The sequence below is a fragment of the Tenrec ecaudatus genome, chromosome X (genome assembly GCF_050624435.1).
Source record: "Tenrec ecaudatus isolate mTenEca1 chromosome X, mTenEca1.hap1, whole genome shotgun sequence".
In the NCBI taxonomy this organism is placed as follows: domain Eukaryota; kingdom Metazoa; phylum Chordata; class Mammalia; order Afrosoricida; family Tenrecidae; genus Tenrec; species Tenrec ecaudatus.
In genome coordinates this window covers 113,604,980-113,624,158 of record NC_134548.1, presented here as the reverse complement: position 1 = coordinate 113,624,158, position 19,179 = coordinate 113,604,980, and the positions used below count along the sequence as shown (strand labels likewise).

Below are 19,179 nucleotides of genomic sequence, written 5' to 3'. Positions count from 1 at the left end.
TCAGTGAGTGTAGGACAGAATAGAACTGCTTCGTTGGGGTTTCAAGACTCGATCTTGAGAGAATAGCCTCATCTCTCCACCATCAGGGTGGGGTCCACCCGCTGACCTTGTGGTTTCCTCAGCAGCTCCATGTGCCACCCCCAAGGCTCCACCAAATTACAGCTCTGAAGGCCGCAGAGGAGGTCTAGGATGAAACAGAGGGAATGAGCTCAAACGTTATTCAAGGAACACTATCAAGTTGATGTGTCCTGATGAATTGCCATTGGAGTCCTTTTGTGCTATTTCTGTTGGGTGTTTATTGTTACTTGTTTAGTGTTGTCTCAAAAGTGCTCATTAAGAATTAAAGGATCTTTTCCTTGGTCAATCTCTGAGAATTAGTGATTATAGAAAAATACATTTTTCATGGCATAATATTATATATTTTGTTCTGCATATGGGGGGTGCTATGGTTTATTGTGCCAGCCTGGCCGATAAACACAAGTAGGATTAACTGAAGGGCAGAGGGATAAATGGTTCGGTGAGCCTCACCTTGGTTGTTCTGTGCCTCGGTTTAAAGGGGTACACTACCTGTGGGATGCCTAGCCTGTGGGCTGTGTCGCTGTAAGTTGAGGTCCCTTTAAGCCCACACGATTGGAATGTTCGTCTCTGGAGCTGGGGACTGACAGTTGATGACAGTTGGTAACCTGCCTTGCTGTTTGCTGCCTGGAGATATATAGCCCAGCTCTCTCTACAAAAGGGGACTGGCACCTGGCAGCTCTCAAAACTTGAAGGACTGCTAGTCTCACTGCTTTATAATTTAACTGTTAATTTCTTGTATTATCTATCTGTATATTATTTAACGGTTTATTTCTTGAATTATATATCTATCTTTATAAATATATTTCTATATAATTACTAGCAATCTGGTTTGTCTCTCCTGAGAACCCTGTCCAATACAGCTGGAGATAAAAAAGAATGTTAAAAAATCATTATTCAGAGCTATGTAACCTACTCAGGAAGATTGCCGTGCAATGGCAAAAGCTTATTTTCCCAGCTCCCCTTAAATTTTCCTCCTCGATTATTAAAAGGATCTATTATTACTACCCTCACTTCAAAATGGAGTTTCCACATGTAGTTATTTTTTGTTAGTTACATGTTGGGTGACTACTTCCCGACATCTTTTAATCAGATCAGTGAGCTGTCTTCTAATTTATGCTCAAGAGAGGTTATTTCAGAGAGGTTCATGCAAATCACACTTCTCTACACTGCTTAAACCTCTATCCAGTATAACAAAGAACGCACTCTGCCTCAGCTCATTTCTTGTGGATTTGAATCCATAATAGTGCTGCAATTTGTTGTTTACAATACCTTGGACATCCAGTTGCGTCCCTGAGAATCCAAAAAGAACAATTATTCAGCATCACTTTATAGCAGGCCAAATGTGGAGTCAACAACAAAATATTAGACTAGATTCAGCTTTGCCAACATTTTCTAGCAAAAATTAACCAAAGTGGAGAAATAGTAAGAGAGTTATAATAAGGAATAACATTTTAAAATAAAAGAGAGAGAGAAAGCCCTCTAGCTTCCTTATCTATCACACCTAAACACTGGTCTGAGTGGTTACAAGAGGAGGAAAGGAACATGGAAACTTAAATTGTTTCATGACACACCGCTGGTTTCAAAAGAACAAACCAAGATAATCAACCACAGTGAACAAAGTTTTGATTGTTGAAAGGAGTGAGCGAATCCCTTTTCTTAAGCTGTCCAAAAATGAAGGAATTGTAAGAGGTATGAGATAGAGGATTAGTGCTCTATGTACTATATCACCCATAGGCATATTATTACTGTACACCTGCATTTGATTCAAACGTTGGTATTAGAAGGAAGGATGGTAGGATTTCATCTCATTTGAGACAATGATCAGGAAAGACCAGTCCCTGGAAAATACGCCCTGCTTGGTAAAATCGAGGGTCAGTGGAAAAGAGGAAGACCCTCACTGAGATGGCTGGACAATGGCTGCAACAATGGGCGTCAACCGAACAACAATGGTGAGGCTGACTCTGGAGTGGGCAGTGTTTCCTTCTCTTGTACACAGGGCTGCGATGAATCGGAAGCCACCCGGTGGCACCCAGCAACATTATTATTTCAAAAGCCAAGGGAAAGTGATGTGATATCTTCCAGATTTTTCTATTGAAAATTAGCTAGTTGAAAGAAGGTCGCTGACCACTTTACTAAATTGTAATATGCAGTATGGTTCAAACTCCAGCTTTGCTTCCGCCCCTACCCCAAGATGTGTGTGTGGCAGGGTGGGGGTGGGGGAGTAGTGAGTCTTTGTGTTTGTATACTCACATGTAAAATTGGAGTGTGCTCGAACCAGACCTTAGAGATCCTTTGGTTCGGAGCGAAAAGCAAAGCCCTGCAGAGGTGAAATTCGATTATCTGCCCCATTAGTCCCACTGCTGTGTCCTGTCCACTGTGCCTCACTGACTCTGTTAAAGAACTTTTAAAAAGAAAATAGGCCAAAGAAATTGTATGAGGGGAGCTTCACAAAGTATGTGGGAAAATGTTATAATCTTTTCATGCCATTTTTTCCACTTCATTTTTAGCCCCCCTGTGCAGAGGAGAAAGTGTGTTAGCTTAAACACAAGAATTTGATTCAAGAATTGGTAGGATTTTGCTTCCGTGATATGGGGATTACTTTGTACTTTTTAGTGACTGCAGATGTTGTTGCTGGATTGATTTAGACATGTAAACACGTTACCAATAAAGTGTTTGATGTGTACCTTGTTATGAATTCAAAGCAAAGAGAGCCTGTGCCCTAGAGAATTAAGTGCTTTCCCTCAAAGGGAACTGTACATGATTTTTGTAAGGAAGTGTGAGATAGTTTGGTGAAGAAGTTTTAACAGTACAGGTGTCATCATTGAGAGATTTGAAACAAAGTTTCTTGCTCTTTGGGGAGAAAGAAGAGGCTTTCTCCTCCTGTCAAGTGTTAAAGCCTCAGAAGTGCTCGAGGGCAGCTCGACTCTGTCCTGTACATTCCCCGAGTCAGAATGGATGGCATGACAACGACTTTGGGTTTTCTTTTCCTTTCGATTCACTGTAACAACTGGGTGGCTTGAATTTACAAAAAATAATTTTCTCACAGTCTACGATGCTCAAAGTTCCAATTCAGGGTACTGGTTGTACAAGCAGCTTTCTCTGCCAGCCAGTAGGGAAGGAGAAATCTTATCTCTTTGCAGTTTGGGGTCTTTGGTGATCTCTATGCGGCATGGCTTCTCCCTTCCCCTATCTGTGCTTCCTTGTCTCTGCATAATTTGCTTTTTGGATATCTCAAAAGTAATTGCTTGCAGACACTCTGGTATGGCCTCATTAACGTGACAAAGAAAAATCCATTCCCCTATGGCATGGCTTTCCCAGGTATAGGAGTTAGGACTCATGGGGGCAGGGATACAATTCAGTACATGTTGTCACTGTTCCTAAGTGCCAGGCAATCTATTCCGACTCATAGCAGCCCTGTGTGTGACTGAAGGAAACACTGCCCAGCCTTGGGCCAGCCTCACTGTTGTTGCTGTTGGAGGCCAGTGTTGCAGCCACTATGTCAATCCATCTCCGTGAGGGCCTTCCTCTTTGGGGGTGATTCTCTACCAAGCATGCAAAATTTTACTTGCTTGTAATATGATTGACATTGTTCAATAAATTCCACGTTCTGTTGAGTCACCTTTCTCTGGAATAGGCACAAGCCATAATACATAGTAATCTGGGTGCACAGATGTTTGAATGGCAGCAAAGATTCTGTACTTCACAGCTAACCCAAAAGTTGGCAACTCAAACCAACCCAGAGGCACTGCGGAGCGCAGGCCTGACAATGGACTTTTAAAGAGTCACAACTTTGAAAACATAATGAAACGGTTCTTCTCTGTACACATGGAGTCCACAGGAGACCAAAGCGATTCAGCAGCCACTCACAACCATCTCTGTCTGAGAAAAATAGGTCGACTTTAAAAGTATGCTTTATAGAAACAAAATCATGAATTGGCGAATATGTATTGTGTTTCGACCAGACTTAAAATGAACTCCACAGTACATCCCATGGTCCATCAGTACTTATGTCAGGATAAACTCCTTGCCATCATCTCTCATTCTCCCCCTTAAGTACATCACTAAAGTCCTAGTGGTCGTTGTTGTCCTGCAATCATACCAAGCACACGTCTACCGCACTGTGTTTGCGTTTGCTGTTCCCTCCAGCTGAAGTTTCACTCCCTAGATACGCACATGATTTGCTCCCTTGATGTATTCTTCATCCAGACAGAAATAAACTGGTCACCCGACCTTCCAAAGACAAGCGCCCTGCCATCCAGTTGATTCCAACTGATAGCGACCCTATTGGCCAAGGTTCAACCAACCCTGTAAGTTTCTGAAACTGTAACTGTTTATGGCAGTAGAAAGCCCCGTCTTTTTCCCACAGAGCAGCTGGTGGTTTAGAACTGCTGACCTTGAGTTAGTCGCCTAACAGGTACAACTACACCACCCGGGCTCCTTTTGTAAGAATTAGCAACTACGTAATGGAACTTTGGCACAGCACCTGGCACAGTAAGTTGTCTATGAATGGTAGTTCAAATACCCTTCTAGTGCCTCAGCTCCCACCTTGGCTGAGGACTCCCGTAGTGAACTCTCCAGGCCAGCTCTTTCACTTGAAGTCTGTTTCTCAGTACCCCAACAGGATATAGAGTCAGGAGGCTGTGGGAACTGTCAATGAGGGTCCTTGAGCTGTCTTGTCTAAATAAAATCCTGTCAACATCATTCTCCCATGTCACTCTAAACCAGGGTTTCTAAAGCTGGGAGCTACTGGCACTTTCAGATGCATCATTCTGTGTTGCGAGGGAGGAGTGGTCCTAGGCCTCATAGGATGTTTTGCAGAATCTCTGGCTCTTCCTCATTAGATTCCAAGAACATCTTAATCCAACAAAAATGCCGTGAGGCATTTCTCAATGTCTTGGAAACCTGTTTCCATTGAGTTAAGACAGAATAGGACAGCCCCATAGGATTTCCAAGGCTGCCAGTCTTTCCCAAAGCAGACTGTCTGTCAGGAAGCAGCTGACGGTTCCAACAGCAACCTTTTGGTTATCTGTTTAGCTATTTAACCACTGTGCCACCAGGGTGCAAGAATGACCCCTAAGGGGAGTCAAAATAGCCCCTAACCTAACCGTTTATTATGTTTTTTTCATGACACTTTTGTTAAATTACATTTTATATTTATACCTCATAATCTACAAAGGACCTTAAATATACTGGGAATTAAAAGATGATATTATTTTCCCACAAACTTTTGGAGACCCCTCATGTACATAGGTTATTTATTAAATGTCACTAGAGTGTGACATCTTTGAGAGCAACCCCTTATTTTGTTCATTGTGGATATAGTTACTCTCAAGAACAATACCTATGAGGGAGTTTTAGTTAATGTATTAAGTGGGTGAACTATTCATAATAAGGTATTTTGCAGTGCTCTGGTCATCCTCTAATCAGATTGTTTCCTATTATTAAGTTAATTAAATGTATATTTGAAAATCAGTGGGCACCTAAAGAATAATAAGCATGATTGGACACTAGTATTTAAAGTTCAAGGGCCCTGGTAGTATAGTGGTTACGAGTTGGGCTGATAACCTCAAGGTTAGTAGTTCGAAATTACCAGTCAATTCCAGGGAGAAAGACAGAGCTTTCTACTTCCATAAGGAGTTAAAACTCTCTAAAATCCTCAGGAGCAATTGTACCTTGTTCCATAGGATCCCTATAGGGTCACTATGAGTCAGCATCGACTTGATGGCAGTGAGGTTGGTTTTTTTTGGCTTGGAGTATTTAAAGTTGCTGGAGATTGTCAAACATTACGGTACCCAGTTCTTCACACATGCACAAAAAATACTCCTATCGTGAAGTTGACTACCACCCTCAGGATATTGGACCCGTATCTGTAACTTCATATTTTGATCACTGCTCTTGTATTTTCAGTGTCGGAATGGGCACCATTCAATCAATCATTATATAGATACACACGCTTGTAAAACTGTAGTAGTACAAAAAGAAACAAAAATTATTCATAGTGTCATGTTAGACATCAGAAGAGGTTCCCTTGGTGTAATGGGCTACATACTTGGCTGCTAACTACCATTGGAGGAAAACGAAGCTTCCTGCTCCCGTAAACATTTGAATTCTCAGAAACCCAAAGGGAGAAATTTTACCCTGCACTGTAGGGAAACTGTGAGTTGGATTCTCCTCACTGGCAGTGGGTTTGATTTGGTTTGGGATTGTTTAAACATCTATCAGCTTTATTCAGCCTTGCATTTATCTACATAAACTATTTGTCTTGGGTCGTTTGTTTAAATTCTTTGGGAAGAATTCTACCTTACAAACCTGGCTAGACCAGAGGATGTACACTGGTAAAGATAGGGACTGGAAAGACAGGGAATCCAGGGTGGATGATCCCTTCAGGACCAGTGGTTCGAGTGGCGATACCGGGAGGGTGGAGGAGGGAAGGTGGGGGAGAAAGGGGAAACAGATTATAAGGATCTACATATAACCCCCTTCCTAGGGAATGGGCAACAGAAAAGTGGGTGAAGGGACATGTCAGAGAGTGTAAGACATGACAAAACGATAACAATTTATAAATTATCAAGGGTTCATGGGGGGGGGCGGTGAGGGAAAACTGAGGAGCTGATACCAGGGGCTCAAGTAGAAAGCAAATGTTTTGAGAATGTTGATGGCAATAAATGTACAAATGTGCTTGACACAATGGATGGATGGATGGATTGTGATAAGAGTTGTATGAGCCCCCAATAAAATGATTAAAAAAAATTCTTTAGGGAAAAAAAGGCCCTGCAGGAAGTCACTGCATTCCAGGTGTACTTCAAAATATAAAAGCGATAATTCATGAAACTCCTGTGCATAATGGAAAAAACCATGGGAAAAGTTGGTTAGAAAACCTTATGAGCGGAGGCACAGATGAAGAAAAAATACTCTTAAATGGTTAACTTATTTCTCTAAATCTCTACCCCCCTCCAATTTTTTCTTCATTTTACAAAGATCTCAACAGCAATGGATTCATTTGTGACTATGAACTTCATGAGCTCTTCAAGGAAGCTAATATGCCATTACCGGGATATAAAGTAAGAGAAATCATTCAAAAACTCATGCTGGATGGTGACAGGAATAAAGATGGGAAGATCAGTTTTGATGAATTTGTTTATGTAAGTATGTTAAAATGCACCATTATTAGAATTAATGATTGTCCCTTTGTCTAATGCGGTTTGAATTGTAGAGATTAGGATTTGAACATTAAGTTTTTTAGGACTGGGGCTTCAAAAATTTCGTGGACAATGGAATGAAAATATAATGGATTCCCTTTAAGTCCCTGTCTAGATCGTTTTAATGCTGCCTTTATAGCTAATAACACTTCCCTTCCTGGGCCTATTAGATTAAGTTTTTTTTATATTTTAAGCTATTTTTTTGTTTATTTTAACCAAAGAATTGGGGGGGGGAGCACTGACAAAGAAATATGGCAGCCCTTACTGTCTGTGGTGTGCAGTTGCCTGGGAGGACACCTTTCGGGGGCATTGCCTGAAGTCCTCTTTCTCTCCCCCTGTTGAGCACTATGACCGGACTCAGTCTTGGAAGCTTCCAGATTTCAACGTGCTCATGAAAAAAGGCGTGTCCTGCTCTTGTGGTAGTAGTACTTAACTGTACCATTTTCTCTTGGATGATCATTTTGATAATTAAAAGTTAGAAGTGTGTCTCTTTTAGCTCATGAGAAGAGGCATTCAAAATGTGTGTTTTCCGCTCCTGTGTCATCATATGCTCTTGAAGGGTAGGGACCGGGTGGTCTTATTTCTTCCACTTCCCAAGCCAATAGTTGGAGAGTATGTGTGTGGGACATGGTAGGTTATTAAAGCCGTTAATAAGTGAGATCTAGACTTTCTAGACTTTGGCCATTTTCGTTCTGTTTTCATGAGCAAAGTACTTTAGCTATGTCTTGTAAAACAAGTGTTGCCTCTTTGTTCTATGAGGAACATCCTTAAGATATATTATTTTTAAATCGCCTAATTAACTTAAAAGCTGAGATCTGGACTATATCTTATTAGGCACTCCTTACTGCAGAGTGTCAACTAGAAATTAGCACCTATTAATTATCACTAAGGGAAGTAGCTCTGATAGCACAGTGGTTATGCCTTAGGCTGCCCAAGGTCAGCAGTTTGAAACCAGCAGTCACGCCGAGGGAGAAAGAGGAGGATTTCTTCTCAGGTACAGAGTTCCCATCTCAGAAACTCACAGGGACAGTTCTCCCTTGTGCTCTAGGGTCACTATGAGTCAGCGACACCTCAATGGCAGGGAGTTTGATTTTTTTTTGAAGTTACCACAAACAGACCTTCTGGCATTTCTGCCCATCATTTTCCCTGTTAGTTTGGCTTCAGGACACTTGAAATGGTAGTTTACTCAGAGACTTCACAGAGTTCAGAGAGAAATGCCATGATGTTTCTATTCCATTTCCCCCCAGGAACTTTTGAGCCCTTCCCAGTCCCGACGCCACCAGCTACTCCTCTTAGTAATCATGGTTCACAATCGCAAGTGAAATTCTGGGATGTTCGCTCCAATTAGAATGAAATCCTTTAGAGCACAGTTGGTGTCTAAGAGGCAAATTGACTAAGTAATGCTCAGCTGACAGCATTTTGAGAGGATGTTATTATTTAAAAATACAGACTTGTGTCGTAATTGTAATGGTATCTTCTTGCCTTTGTCTTTGGAAATACTGAGTTCCCCCCTACTTTTTTTTTAATCTCCAGTTATTGCCAAGCCTTTTGTTTTGAATTCTATGATGAATAGTAAGTTGCAATTGATTTGCAATTTTGAGCACTTGCATGCCTGGTCTATAACTTGCTCCCCTTATAACTGCATGTTTCATGGTGAATTTAAAACAGCTGAGAGCACTAGTTAACTCTGATTGGTTGCGTTTGATTTCATAGATTGCTCACAATTTTTAAAATTTACTAGACCTTTTAAGATTATTTCAGATAATCTTAAGGGGGAAATTTGAAAGTGTCTATGAAACATAATTTTGAGAGGGAATTTGTTAAATGATGTATTTGAAATGTTGCCCTTTCTACACAGCTGTATATGACTTTCAAATGAGCATGCATTACTACCTTAGTATGTGTTTGTGGAGGAAAGAGTATGCCTGTTGATTTTGCCATCATCGGATATTTTAAAAATGAAAATGTAATGAGGGTAGTTTGAGGGTTTTTTTTTTAGAGTTTTAAGGAAGCCTTATACTTCCACTCATTTTGCAAATTAAGAAAGGGGAAAAGAAGCGAAGAGCTCAGTTTCTGGAAAGGAAGTTACTTGCTGGACGTTACACAGAGGACTAATGGCTTTTTCTGCAGCGTCACCTCCGGACTATTCAAGGGATTTGAAAGCTATGTTGTCAGGTGCATCGAGTGGCCTCCAACTCAGTGACCCTGAGCTTTCTGTTGTGCCCTATGTACAACATGACAAAACACTGCCCAGTATTGCGCCATCCTCAAGCCCATTGTTGCAACCAGCGTGTCAATCCCTTTTGTTGAGGACCTTCCTCTATAGGGAAGTATCAGGTCATAAATTAGATTTTCTACTCCTGTAAAAATGGTTACAGTCTTGGAAACCCACAGAAGCAGTTCTACTCTGTCCTCTAGGGTTGCTATGAGTTGGAATTGACTCGATGGCAGTGTGTTAGGTTTTTGTTGTTGTTGTTTTGAGAGGACAGTAGAATAATCTTCTTGAAGTTTCAGAATGGTACTTGGCTACTCATTGGACTGCAAATAATGAGGTCAGCAGTTCTAAACCACCAGCCACTCCACAGAAGAAAGATGAGGTTTACTACTCCTGTAAAGATTTACCCTGTCCTATAGGGGTCACTATTGGGCTCAAGGGCAGTGAGCTTGGAGTTTGGTTTAATAAAGACAGAATGGAGCCTTGTTGACAAGGTCAGCAGTTTGAAACTACCACCAGCCACTCTGCAGGAGTTAGATGAGACTTTCTACTCCTTTAATGAGTCACATTCTGAGAACCCACAGTGGATCCATAGTTGTTGGGGTCGTTCACTTTATTTGTTTAAGCAATCTTCCTGTTATTACTATGTTTAGCTCTGTAATAAATCCCAAATAAAGGGAAAATTTAAAACTGTTACTTTGGAAACAACTTGAGAAACAGGCCCCAAACACTGGAAGCCAGTCAACAGTGTTTGGCAATTGGCAATTTTTTCTGAAATATTTTCTGCCGCTAAAGTCATATGCCTCAGGATGACTTTGCCTAGTAGTCCTGGACTGAACTAACTGGGATCAAAAGGAATTAGCTTCTGGCTGAGGGTCCTTGAGAGGAAGGCCACGAACCTTTTAATCAAAGGAAGAGTAGTTCTAAGATTCCATAAAAGAAAGAGAAAAAGATGTAGAGACCAGGGAGTGGAGCATGCCTCCTGAGACCTGTCTACCAGGAGTTGGCTGGCAGATGATAAAGCAAGCCCTTCCTCAGAGAGAAAAGGCACAACAAAACAGTGAGCTCATCAGTGTCACGATGGGCAACGTTGAAAAGATTCATTGAGGCGACTCCAGCACAGTAGTTGGCCATGTGTTATCTCTGATTTCAGAGATTTTTGTTAAACCAAAGCGTATGAGCCAATAGCTGGATCATCTACTCGAGAAATTTCCTTTCTAAACTAGAAAATAAAAGGCACAACACACACTCTAATGTTGTAAATGAATTTAATAGCGCTCTAAATCATTGACATTTTTATTTACAGGGGGAACCAAGTGTTATTTGCATATAGATGTGTGTATATATATTGCATTTGAGATACCCTCTGCTGACACCCTTGGCCTGAGACTCTTTGCCGTAGTCCTTAACAAGCACGCAACTGCAACCCAACACTTTTACGGGTTTTAATTCCCTTGTCCGTTTTGCAAAGGCCTGTCCACTCCCCTAGTTTCTTGTGGTCATCAGCCTTAATTCGCTTGATTTAATCTTCAGCACATAGGGCTGCCACCAGCTCGACATCCCCGGCGCAGCACAATCGGCGGCAAGCACGCAAAGATGGGACTGGCGCTTTTCTGAGGGCTTGGGCAGCTTCGAGAATGAAGGCAGTCTTCAGCACTCTTTAATCTGGACTGCAGTAATTAATTGAGGAATACTTGCAACAACAACATTTGTAATCGGCAATGTTTACAAGATGAAGATCGTGTAAGGTTGATAAGAACAATCGACAGTTCACAAATTTAAGTACAAAGTTGCAGGTCATTCCCAAGTTAGGAGTTTTGGGTAGTGTATTGGGCTATATATACATTGGGTTGCTCCTCACAAGGTCAGTAGTTCAAACTGCCAGCCACTCCGCAGGAGAAAGATGAGGCTTTCTGCTCCCACAAAGAGTTCGTCTTAGGAACGCACAGGGACAGTTGTACTGTGACCTATTGAGCCTCTGAGTCAGAATGGATTTGATGATGGGTTTATGGAAGTTATTTCATTCGTGTCCTAGACAACTGACTGCCATCGAGTCCATTTTGACTCCTAGCAACTTTCTAAAACAGAGAACTACACCGTATGATTTCTAAGGAGGCAAATCTTTATCACACGGTCTCCTCTCTCTCTGGTGGGGCAGCTGATGGGTTGGAAGCCACCAACTTGCTTAACCCAGCATTTAATCCTCTGTGCCACCAGGATGCCTTTATTACACAACAGAAGCGTTATTTTTTGCATTTGAATTATTCCTCATTTCCATCGTACCTATAACTTTGGATTTCTTTTTACACAAATTATAGCTGTTTAAAAAAACCTATTTTTTAATTTTTTTTTTTTTTTAGGTTTAGCAAAAAGTTCCCATTCGACGGTTTCCACATGAAGGGCTCAGGCGTGTTGGGAGAAAGATGAGGTTTTTTTACTCGTAGGGCGTTTATAGTCTCAGAAACGCACCAGGCAGTTCTACCCTGTCCCCGAGGGTCTGTGAGATGATGGCAGTGAGTTTGGGCTTGTTTGTTTGTTTTGGATTTATCTCAGTGTATTAGCATTGTCTCTGGGTTCAACTCCCATGCCAGAGCTCCAATTTCCTTCCCCCCTTATCTTGTTCTTTTTGAATAGTTGTCAACCTTTTGGTTTCATTCTGATGTTTTCTAAGTAGGCCACTGACCTTACTGGTAATGTCCTTTCTTTTGTGTGCCACTCTGTTTTTTCGATAAAAGAGGAACTCAGAGGATTGGCTCGACTCTAACTTTAAAGAATGGCTCAGGGCAAGAGTCTCAACGTCCTCTGTTTTCTATGGTTACAATTTTACTGGCCTTTTTTGTTTTTAATAAGAATTTGAGCTCTCCGTGTTTTTATCTCACTCTGTCATGGATCAGAAGCAAGTTTCCAGAAGCCAACGATCTGTGATGTTAAACCAGATATTAAGCCAGAAAAGAAAACAAAAAATGTTTCATTTCTCGTTGTTCTAAGGCAACAGTATTATTTGTGTGCCCTTCCAGTGAACGATGGTATGTCAATGCTGAGGAAGTGCACACCTTTCATGTACTACAGAATGCATCACTAAATGCAACGGAGTTCTGAATGACACAGGCCAGTTTATATTGCTTTGTCACCAGGCAGAAGTATTACTATCAAACGAACTTTAGGGACAAAAGACATCACGGCTAAGACTTCGCTACTTTCCTGTGCAACCACTTCGGTAGATAAAACTTGGCTTCGACATTCAGGCCAACTTAATGAAATTAGGGCTGGGCTAAGAACAACAGATTGTAAGTGAAAATAAATGTTCATAACTTCACACTTCCCTGGAGAGTATGAGGCAGCAGGACATGACTACTGGTGAGCTGATAGCAGTGTAATGGTCTTGAGGAGGGTAGGGAGGAAGTCATTGATGATGTGTGGTATGTAGGGTTTCTGGTGTATATGTGTGAGGGGACACACATGTGTCCATTTGAAAATTGCCTCTGAAATGGCAGGGAAAGCAGGAACTCGCAGCTCTGGGAGTAGAACAGGCATGATTGTGTAGACACTTACTGCCTTCCTCAATTAAATTGTCCTTTGATAGATCCAAGACAAGTTGGGATTGAGAAAAAATAACTAGAAAATGATGCATTCGACAGGGCCACTGACAGCCATGAAAAGTTACTCTGTGTGGATGGATTAATTACAAAAAGGCACCTTGCAGGGAAGACTCCATCCTCTAAAGCACTCCTTTCAGCCTGACTGAGTCTTGTCCAACCCACAAGGCTCGGTGAGTGTTGCAGGACCTAGATGCGATGTGAGCTCCTCTCGGGCCAGGTGGAAACCATCGGGCTGTGTCAGGGCCCACTCTGTGCGGCGCACACAGAGGCTGCCCGGTCCTGACGTGTTTGGCTGTATGCTCCAGTGTGTGTCGCAGGTTGTCAAGAATGCTGAAGGCATTTGCATTATTTTGCATTTGTTCATGTGTTTGGCAACTGTTCCATCAGGGCCGTAATTTTTCCCCCGGATAAATCCCCATGGATGGTGTTCTACACAGCCTTTGAGGAGCTCTGGTGACTCCATGGTTAAGTGCTCCCTGGCTAACAGGTTGGCTGTGTGAAGCCACCCAGAAGCTCCATGGGAGAAACTCACTGCCATGCAGGCCATTTCTGATTCCTAACGACCTTCTAAGACAGAGCGGAACTGCCCCTAATGAGTTCCAGACACTGTCACCCTTTATGGAAGTCGAGCGCCTCATCTTTGACCCATGGAGTTGGTTGGTGAGTCCAAATTGCCCATCAATCTACTCCCATAGAGATGACAACCTAGAACACCCCATGGGGCACTTCTCCATCACACGAGGTTGCTGTGAGGTGCAAATCGACTCAACGGCACCTAATATAACAGCATCAAACACCATTGGAGGAAAGTTTTTTGTAGTTGCTGCATCTTGCTCCTGTTTCACCAGCGGTGCCTAATTTAGCCATCTTCAGTTGCCAAAAGAACTGCGTAATAACATTGGGAGATTAGGAACAAATTTGGGGTTAGATAAATTATAGAATTGAATACAAATAAGACTTACAAAATGTCCATTCCTTCTAGAAAGGTTTTATGCTAGAATGTAGAATTCGCTTTGTTGAAAACTTTGGCTTATACAAATTCCTTTTACCAACCGTGTTCTTCCTTGTGATGAAAAGCTGAACTTCACAAACAGCCAAACAAGATAAGCACTCAAAAGCCTCTTTGTGGATGTGCTTGTTCTTTTCCGTGTTTGTTGCCATTTCTGCATTGCTGGCGACTTGATACATGTGTTTCACCTTCATTATCTACAAAACTTTCAATTCAACAGCCTCTCCCTGAAGCTACCTCAGCACATCACAAAGTGGGATTCTGGTTGAGTCTTGGACTTTTTCTTTGCTAAGACTTGTCATTCACGAAGGGAGAGTCCTCGGCCTTTTCTCCCCAGGAAAAGAGCAAACCATTCCATGTTCATAGAAAAGAAACAGATTGACCTGTGCCTTTAAACCCCACTAGCTCTTTGGCATCCATTGGAGCCCATGCATGTAGCACTTAATGTTTTTGCCAAGGTGTGTGCAATTGATCAGCTGGTGCTTTCATTGTCAGTAGCAGCATTGTCGCTCTAGTGTGGCATTTCACAAAGTCAAGACACGTTTTTTATGACTTTTAACACGCATCACCTGAGGCGGGGGCTGGGGAGGTATGTAGGCGAGCACACGGTTTAACCAAAGATGCCTGTTGTCATGCCTGATTCAATACTAATTGTGAATCCACAATATCTTTGAATCAATAGATCTTCCAAGAGGTCAAGAGCAGTGATATTGCTAAAACCTTCCGCAAGGCCATTAACAGGAAAGAGGGCATCTGTGCTCTTGGAGGCACTTCTGAGCTGTCCAGTGAAGGAACCCAGCATTCTTATTCAGGTAACAGTTTGGGGTGTCTTCGATGGGCACATGGAACGAGACAGGGTGGGTGCTGTGATCGGTAAAGTCGATCTCTTGAATAACATTTCTCCCTTTACTAAGACTGTTATAATTTTCTTTCATAACCTGTATTTGAAACTACCTGGCCATAAAGTCTTTATTGTGTGGCTTTGCTAGTTGTTTTCTTTTTTCAAGAGTTTCCCCATACAGTGCCACATATCATTCAATTTAATAGTTTGACCATATCAAGAAAAATTGTACAGTCATTATCACAAACAATTTTAGTAAATTTTCTTCCTTGTATTCACTCTTAGTGTAATCATTGTTATTTTTACCTGTGGGAACAATATACACAACAAAACATTCTCCAATTCAGTACCTTCTATATGTATATTTCAGTCCACTTTGTTAGCTTTGGGGACACATACTACACAAATATGGGTGTTGATAAGCTTTATTACAGTGGAGTTCTACAATCATACAAACGTATTTGGAAAATAATGTTTCAATAACTCCTTGAAGGGGCAGGGAATCCCGCTCTGTTGTATTTGTCACTGTTGTGATGGTTACTACCTACTGTTCGTGTTCATGTAGCCACATGACACACATCTAACGACTATTGAATCTAATGTAACCATTTCCTTGTTACTCTACCTAATTGTAGAGGAAGAAAAATATGCTTTTGTCAACTGGATAAACAAAGCCCTGGAAAATGATCCCGATTGCAGGCATGTTATACCTATGAACCCAAATACTGATGACCTGTTCAAAGCTGTCGGTGACGGAATTGTGCTTTGGTAAGAGGCTAGCTTACTTCATAGCCAGATTTCCAGAAATTGTTTTCTACCTATTTGCTGCAACCTGTTTCTGGGGACTAAACAGCTTCACCTTAGGAAATAATTTGGACCTACTCTTGGCCAAGTTCTCTATTAAATTTCTTCTTTGTGTCTGTCTTCGAAGGCACCATCCAAAGGTGATTCTAAAACTCATTCATTTCCAAAGGAGACTTAACAGGGAATCCCTCTTCTGTTTCTAATTTCTTCTCATCACTGACTCTCAGAAGAGTAAGGTTAAGTTGAATTTAAATGTATCACGATATATTTCTTCTAGAGTATGGTGCCTTTCAAAAAGTAGGATAAACAAGACTACTAATGACCTAGTGACAAGAATGCATTTCGGCTAGCTGCTACTGCCCTAGAGCCAACAGTCCCTTGGCAGGCATGCTAGATCGACAGTGTGCCGTCAATGTTCTCATGCATAGAGCTCATTCAGCACAAGACTTAAGAGGATGCTCCATAGTCTGTCTGCCTTGGTTCGTACGAAGGAACCCTGGTGCTGCTGTGGGTTAGGCATTGAGATGATCATCACAAGGTCAGTGATTCAAATCCTCTAGACACTCCAAAGGGACAAAGTTGGAGCTATTTGCTCCCATAAAGGTGTACAGCCTCAAAGAATCCAATTCAAGCTTCTTATGGGTTGGAATCAACTTGATGGCAAGGAGCTGAGTTTGCTTGTGAGAGAGCCATAGTCAGGCTCGGCCACTCAAGAGCTATACAACTGCCATCGAAGATATGCAAGCAACCCTTCCCATTTTCACATCTCTTATGATCCCCATTTTATTGCATTTACCTCCCAAAGCTGTTGTGCGCATTGTTACTACATAGAAAGTGCTTAAAACAGGGAGATATATATTATATATAGCAGATGACAATGTGAATTGTGTACAATTTTCTTAAAAGAAATTATTTTGACAGACTGAAAAACTGTTTGAAAAATAAATATAAGAGATTCTCCTCTTTTTTGTCCATTTATAAGCTATTAAAGCCAGAGTTTCCCATGATATTTTGATAAGAGGTCATTGACGGCATTACTTATTTGGTAATTACGTTTTGTACAGTAGGAAACGTGTTTTTCCCTCTGCCTAATAAACTTTTCTAGGGCAGTGTTATAAAGGAACATCTAAACTGTTAGCGACTCACTCCCAATTTTAGCAAATCAGATTCTTCCTAATAGGGTCATAGATGGGGCCATAACTAAAATAACTTTCCGTTCTCTCCCTGCTGTAGCATGAGCCCCAAATATAGTGTCAGAATTTATCAGTAAATACTTGGTGAATGAAAAGAACCAAATGCTCAACTCATCTTACCTCTTTGTCAAAAAATAGCTCTTTGTAATTGTGCATTGTATCATCTACAAGTTTTAAGTGTTGCTGTAGAATTTTTTTCTTTACAATATGTATTCAGTAAAGCTGATTTTTTTTTAAAGAATCCAAGTTATGTTTTCTAGATGAAAGTTCTCCTCAAATTAAAATGAGAATGGAGTGAGTGCTCTCCTCCCTATTCAGGGATGCCCAACTATTCTAAACATTGTAGACTTAAAAAAAACATGCTTTTCATTTGTGGTGGACTTGCATGTGTGTGATCACCTGATCACTGACAGCCATCTGGTTGATTCTGGCTCATAGCCACCCTCGAGAACAGGGCAGAATTGGTCTTCATGGGAGTAGAAAGTCTCCTTTCTCGTGCGGAGCAGCTGGTGATTTCGAGTTGCTAACCTTGCAATCAGCAGCCTAACACATAACCACTACGCTACCCGGGATCCTGGATAAACATGAGAGGAGATCAATTATTACATCAACGTCCTCCCCAGTTACATGAGAGCAGTTTTATGAAAAAGTATTTGTGGATATTTGCAGGCTTTTCTGAAAACAAATGGACTCACTATCATACCTCTTTGTTTCAGTAAAATGATTAACCTTTCCGTTCCTGATACAATTGACGAAAGAGCAATCAACAAGAAGAAACTTACCCCCTTCATTATTCAGGTACCTTGCTCACTCCTTCCCAGGCAACTTCTATTTGAGAAGCGGGTGTGCACAGATCATATCGTCTGTGGTCTCGTTTGATCTTCATCACACCTTGGAGTTTGGCAGTAATGTCTAGATTTAGTAGAGGATAAAAGGCTGGAACTCAGGAAAGTTTTTCTGTACGAGCTCAAGGTGAATGTTGGAACTGGAGTGCCAATCAAGATCACGCTCCTACGTCCTGTTTCTTTTCATGACATAGTCCAGTGTTCAAATGGTACTGACATACTTAACTATGTATGGCATGCTTACGATGTAGAACATTTGTGCTTCCCCTGGAGTGATTATTAAACGATTAGAAAACTAAATTCCCTTGGGCAAAAGCACCCTGTGGAATAGGAATATTGGTAAGTTCTGGACCTTGTTTGGGTGTATGTAATACCAATATAAAACTCCAATCTCGCTGCTGGTAGTTTCAGGGTAAAACTACCCTTGTGGGTTTCTGAAACTAACTCTTCATGGGAGTAGAAAGCCTAGTTATTTCTCCAAGGAGCTGCTGGAGGCGGACAAACTGCTCACCTAACGGTGGACAGGCCATCGCATAACCACTGTGCCACCGGGAGATTTCCAAAAGTTCATGGGAAAAAAATCCATTATCTTTTCTCTTTAAAAAAAATCATTTTTTTTTACTTTTTTAAAAAAAAAAAAGAAAGAAAATGATTAGGGCAAAGAATGTACAGATGTGTTTTATACAATTGATGTATGTATATGTATGGATTATGATAAGAGTTGTATGAGCCCCTAATAAAATGTTTTTAATTAAAAAAAATCATTTTATTGGGGGCTCTTACAACTCTTATCACAATCCATCCATCCATTGTGTTAAGCATATTTGTACATTTGTTGCCCTCCTCATTCTCAAAACATTTGCTTTCTACTTGAGCCCCTGGGTATCAGCTCCTCATTTTTTCCTTACGCCCCCGCTCCCCCTCCCTCATGAACCCTTGATAATTTTAAATTAATTATTTTTTCTTGTCTTACACTGTCCGACGTCTCCCTTCACCCACTTTTCTGTTGTCTATCCCCCAGGGAGGAGGTCACATGTAGGTCCTTGTAATTGGTTCCCCCTTTCTACCCCACCTTCCCTCCACCCTGCCGTTATCACCACTCTCACCACTGGTCCCATTGTTTCCAGTTGCTATCTGTACCAATGTACATTCTCTGGTCTAGCCAGATTTGAAAAGTAGAATTGGGATCATGATAGTGAGGGGAACAAGAATTTAAGAACTAGAGGAAAGTTATATGTTTCATCATTGCTACCCTGCACCCTGGTGGGCTCACCTCCTCCCTGAGACCCTTCTGTAAGGAGATGTCCCGTTATCTACAGATGGGCTTTGGGTCCCCACTCTGCACTACCCCTCATTTTCACAATGATATAATTTTTTTGTTATTTGATGCCTATCA

General features: G+C 41.4%; 1 protein-coding gene across 1 annotated transcript in view; it reads left to right on the top strand.

Moving 5' to 3' along the window:
* Positions 1-19,179, top strand: part of PLS3 (plastin 3) — a 94,573-nt gene that overhangs the window by 58,832 nt on the left and 16,562 nt on the right. The window contains exons 4-7 of the mRNA XM_075539280.1: positions 7,057-7,220; positions 14,783-14,912; positions 15,577-15,709; positions 17,655-17,736. Coding sequence (XP_075395395.1) covers positions 7,057-7,220; positions 14,783-14,912; positions 15,577-15,709; positions 17,655-17,736 — 509 coding nt within the window. The remainder of the gene's footprint in view (positions 1-7,056; positions 7,221-14,782; positions 14,913-15,576; positions 15,710-17,654; positions 17,737-19,179) is intronic.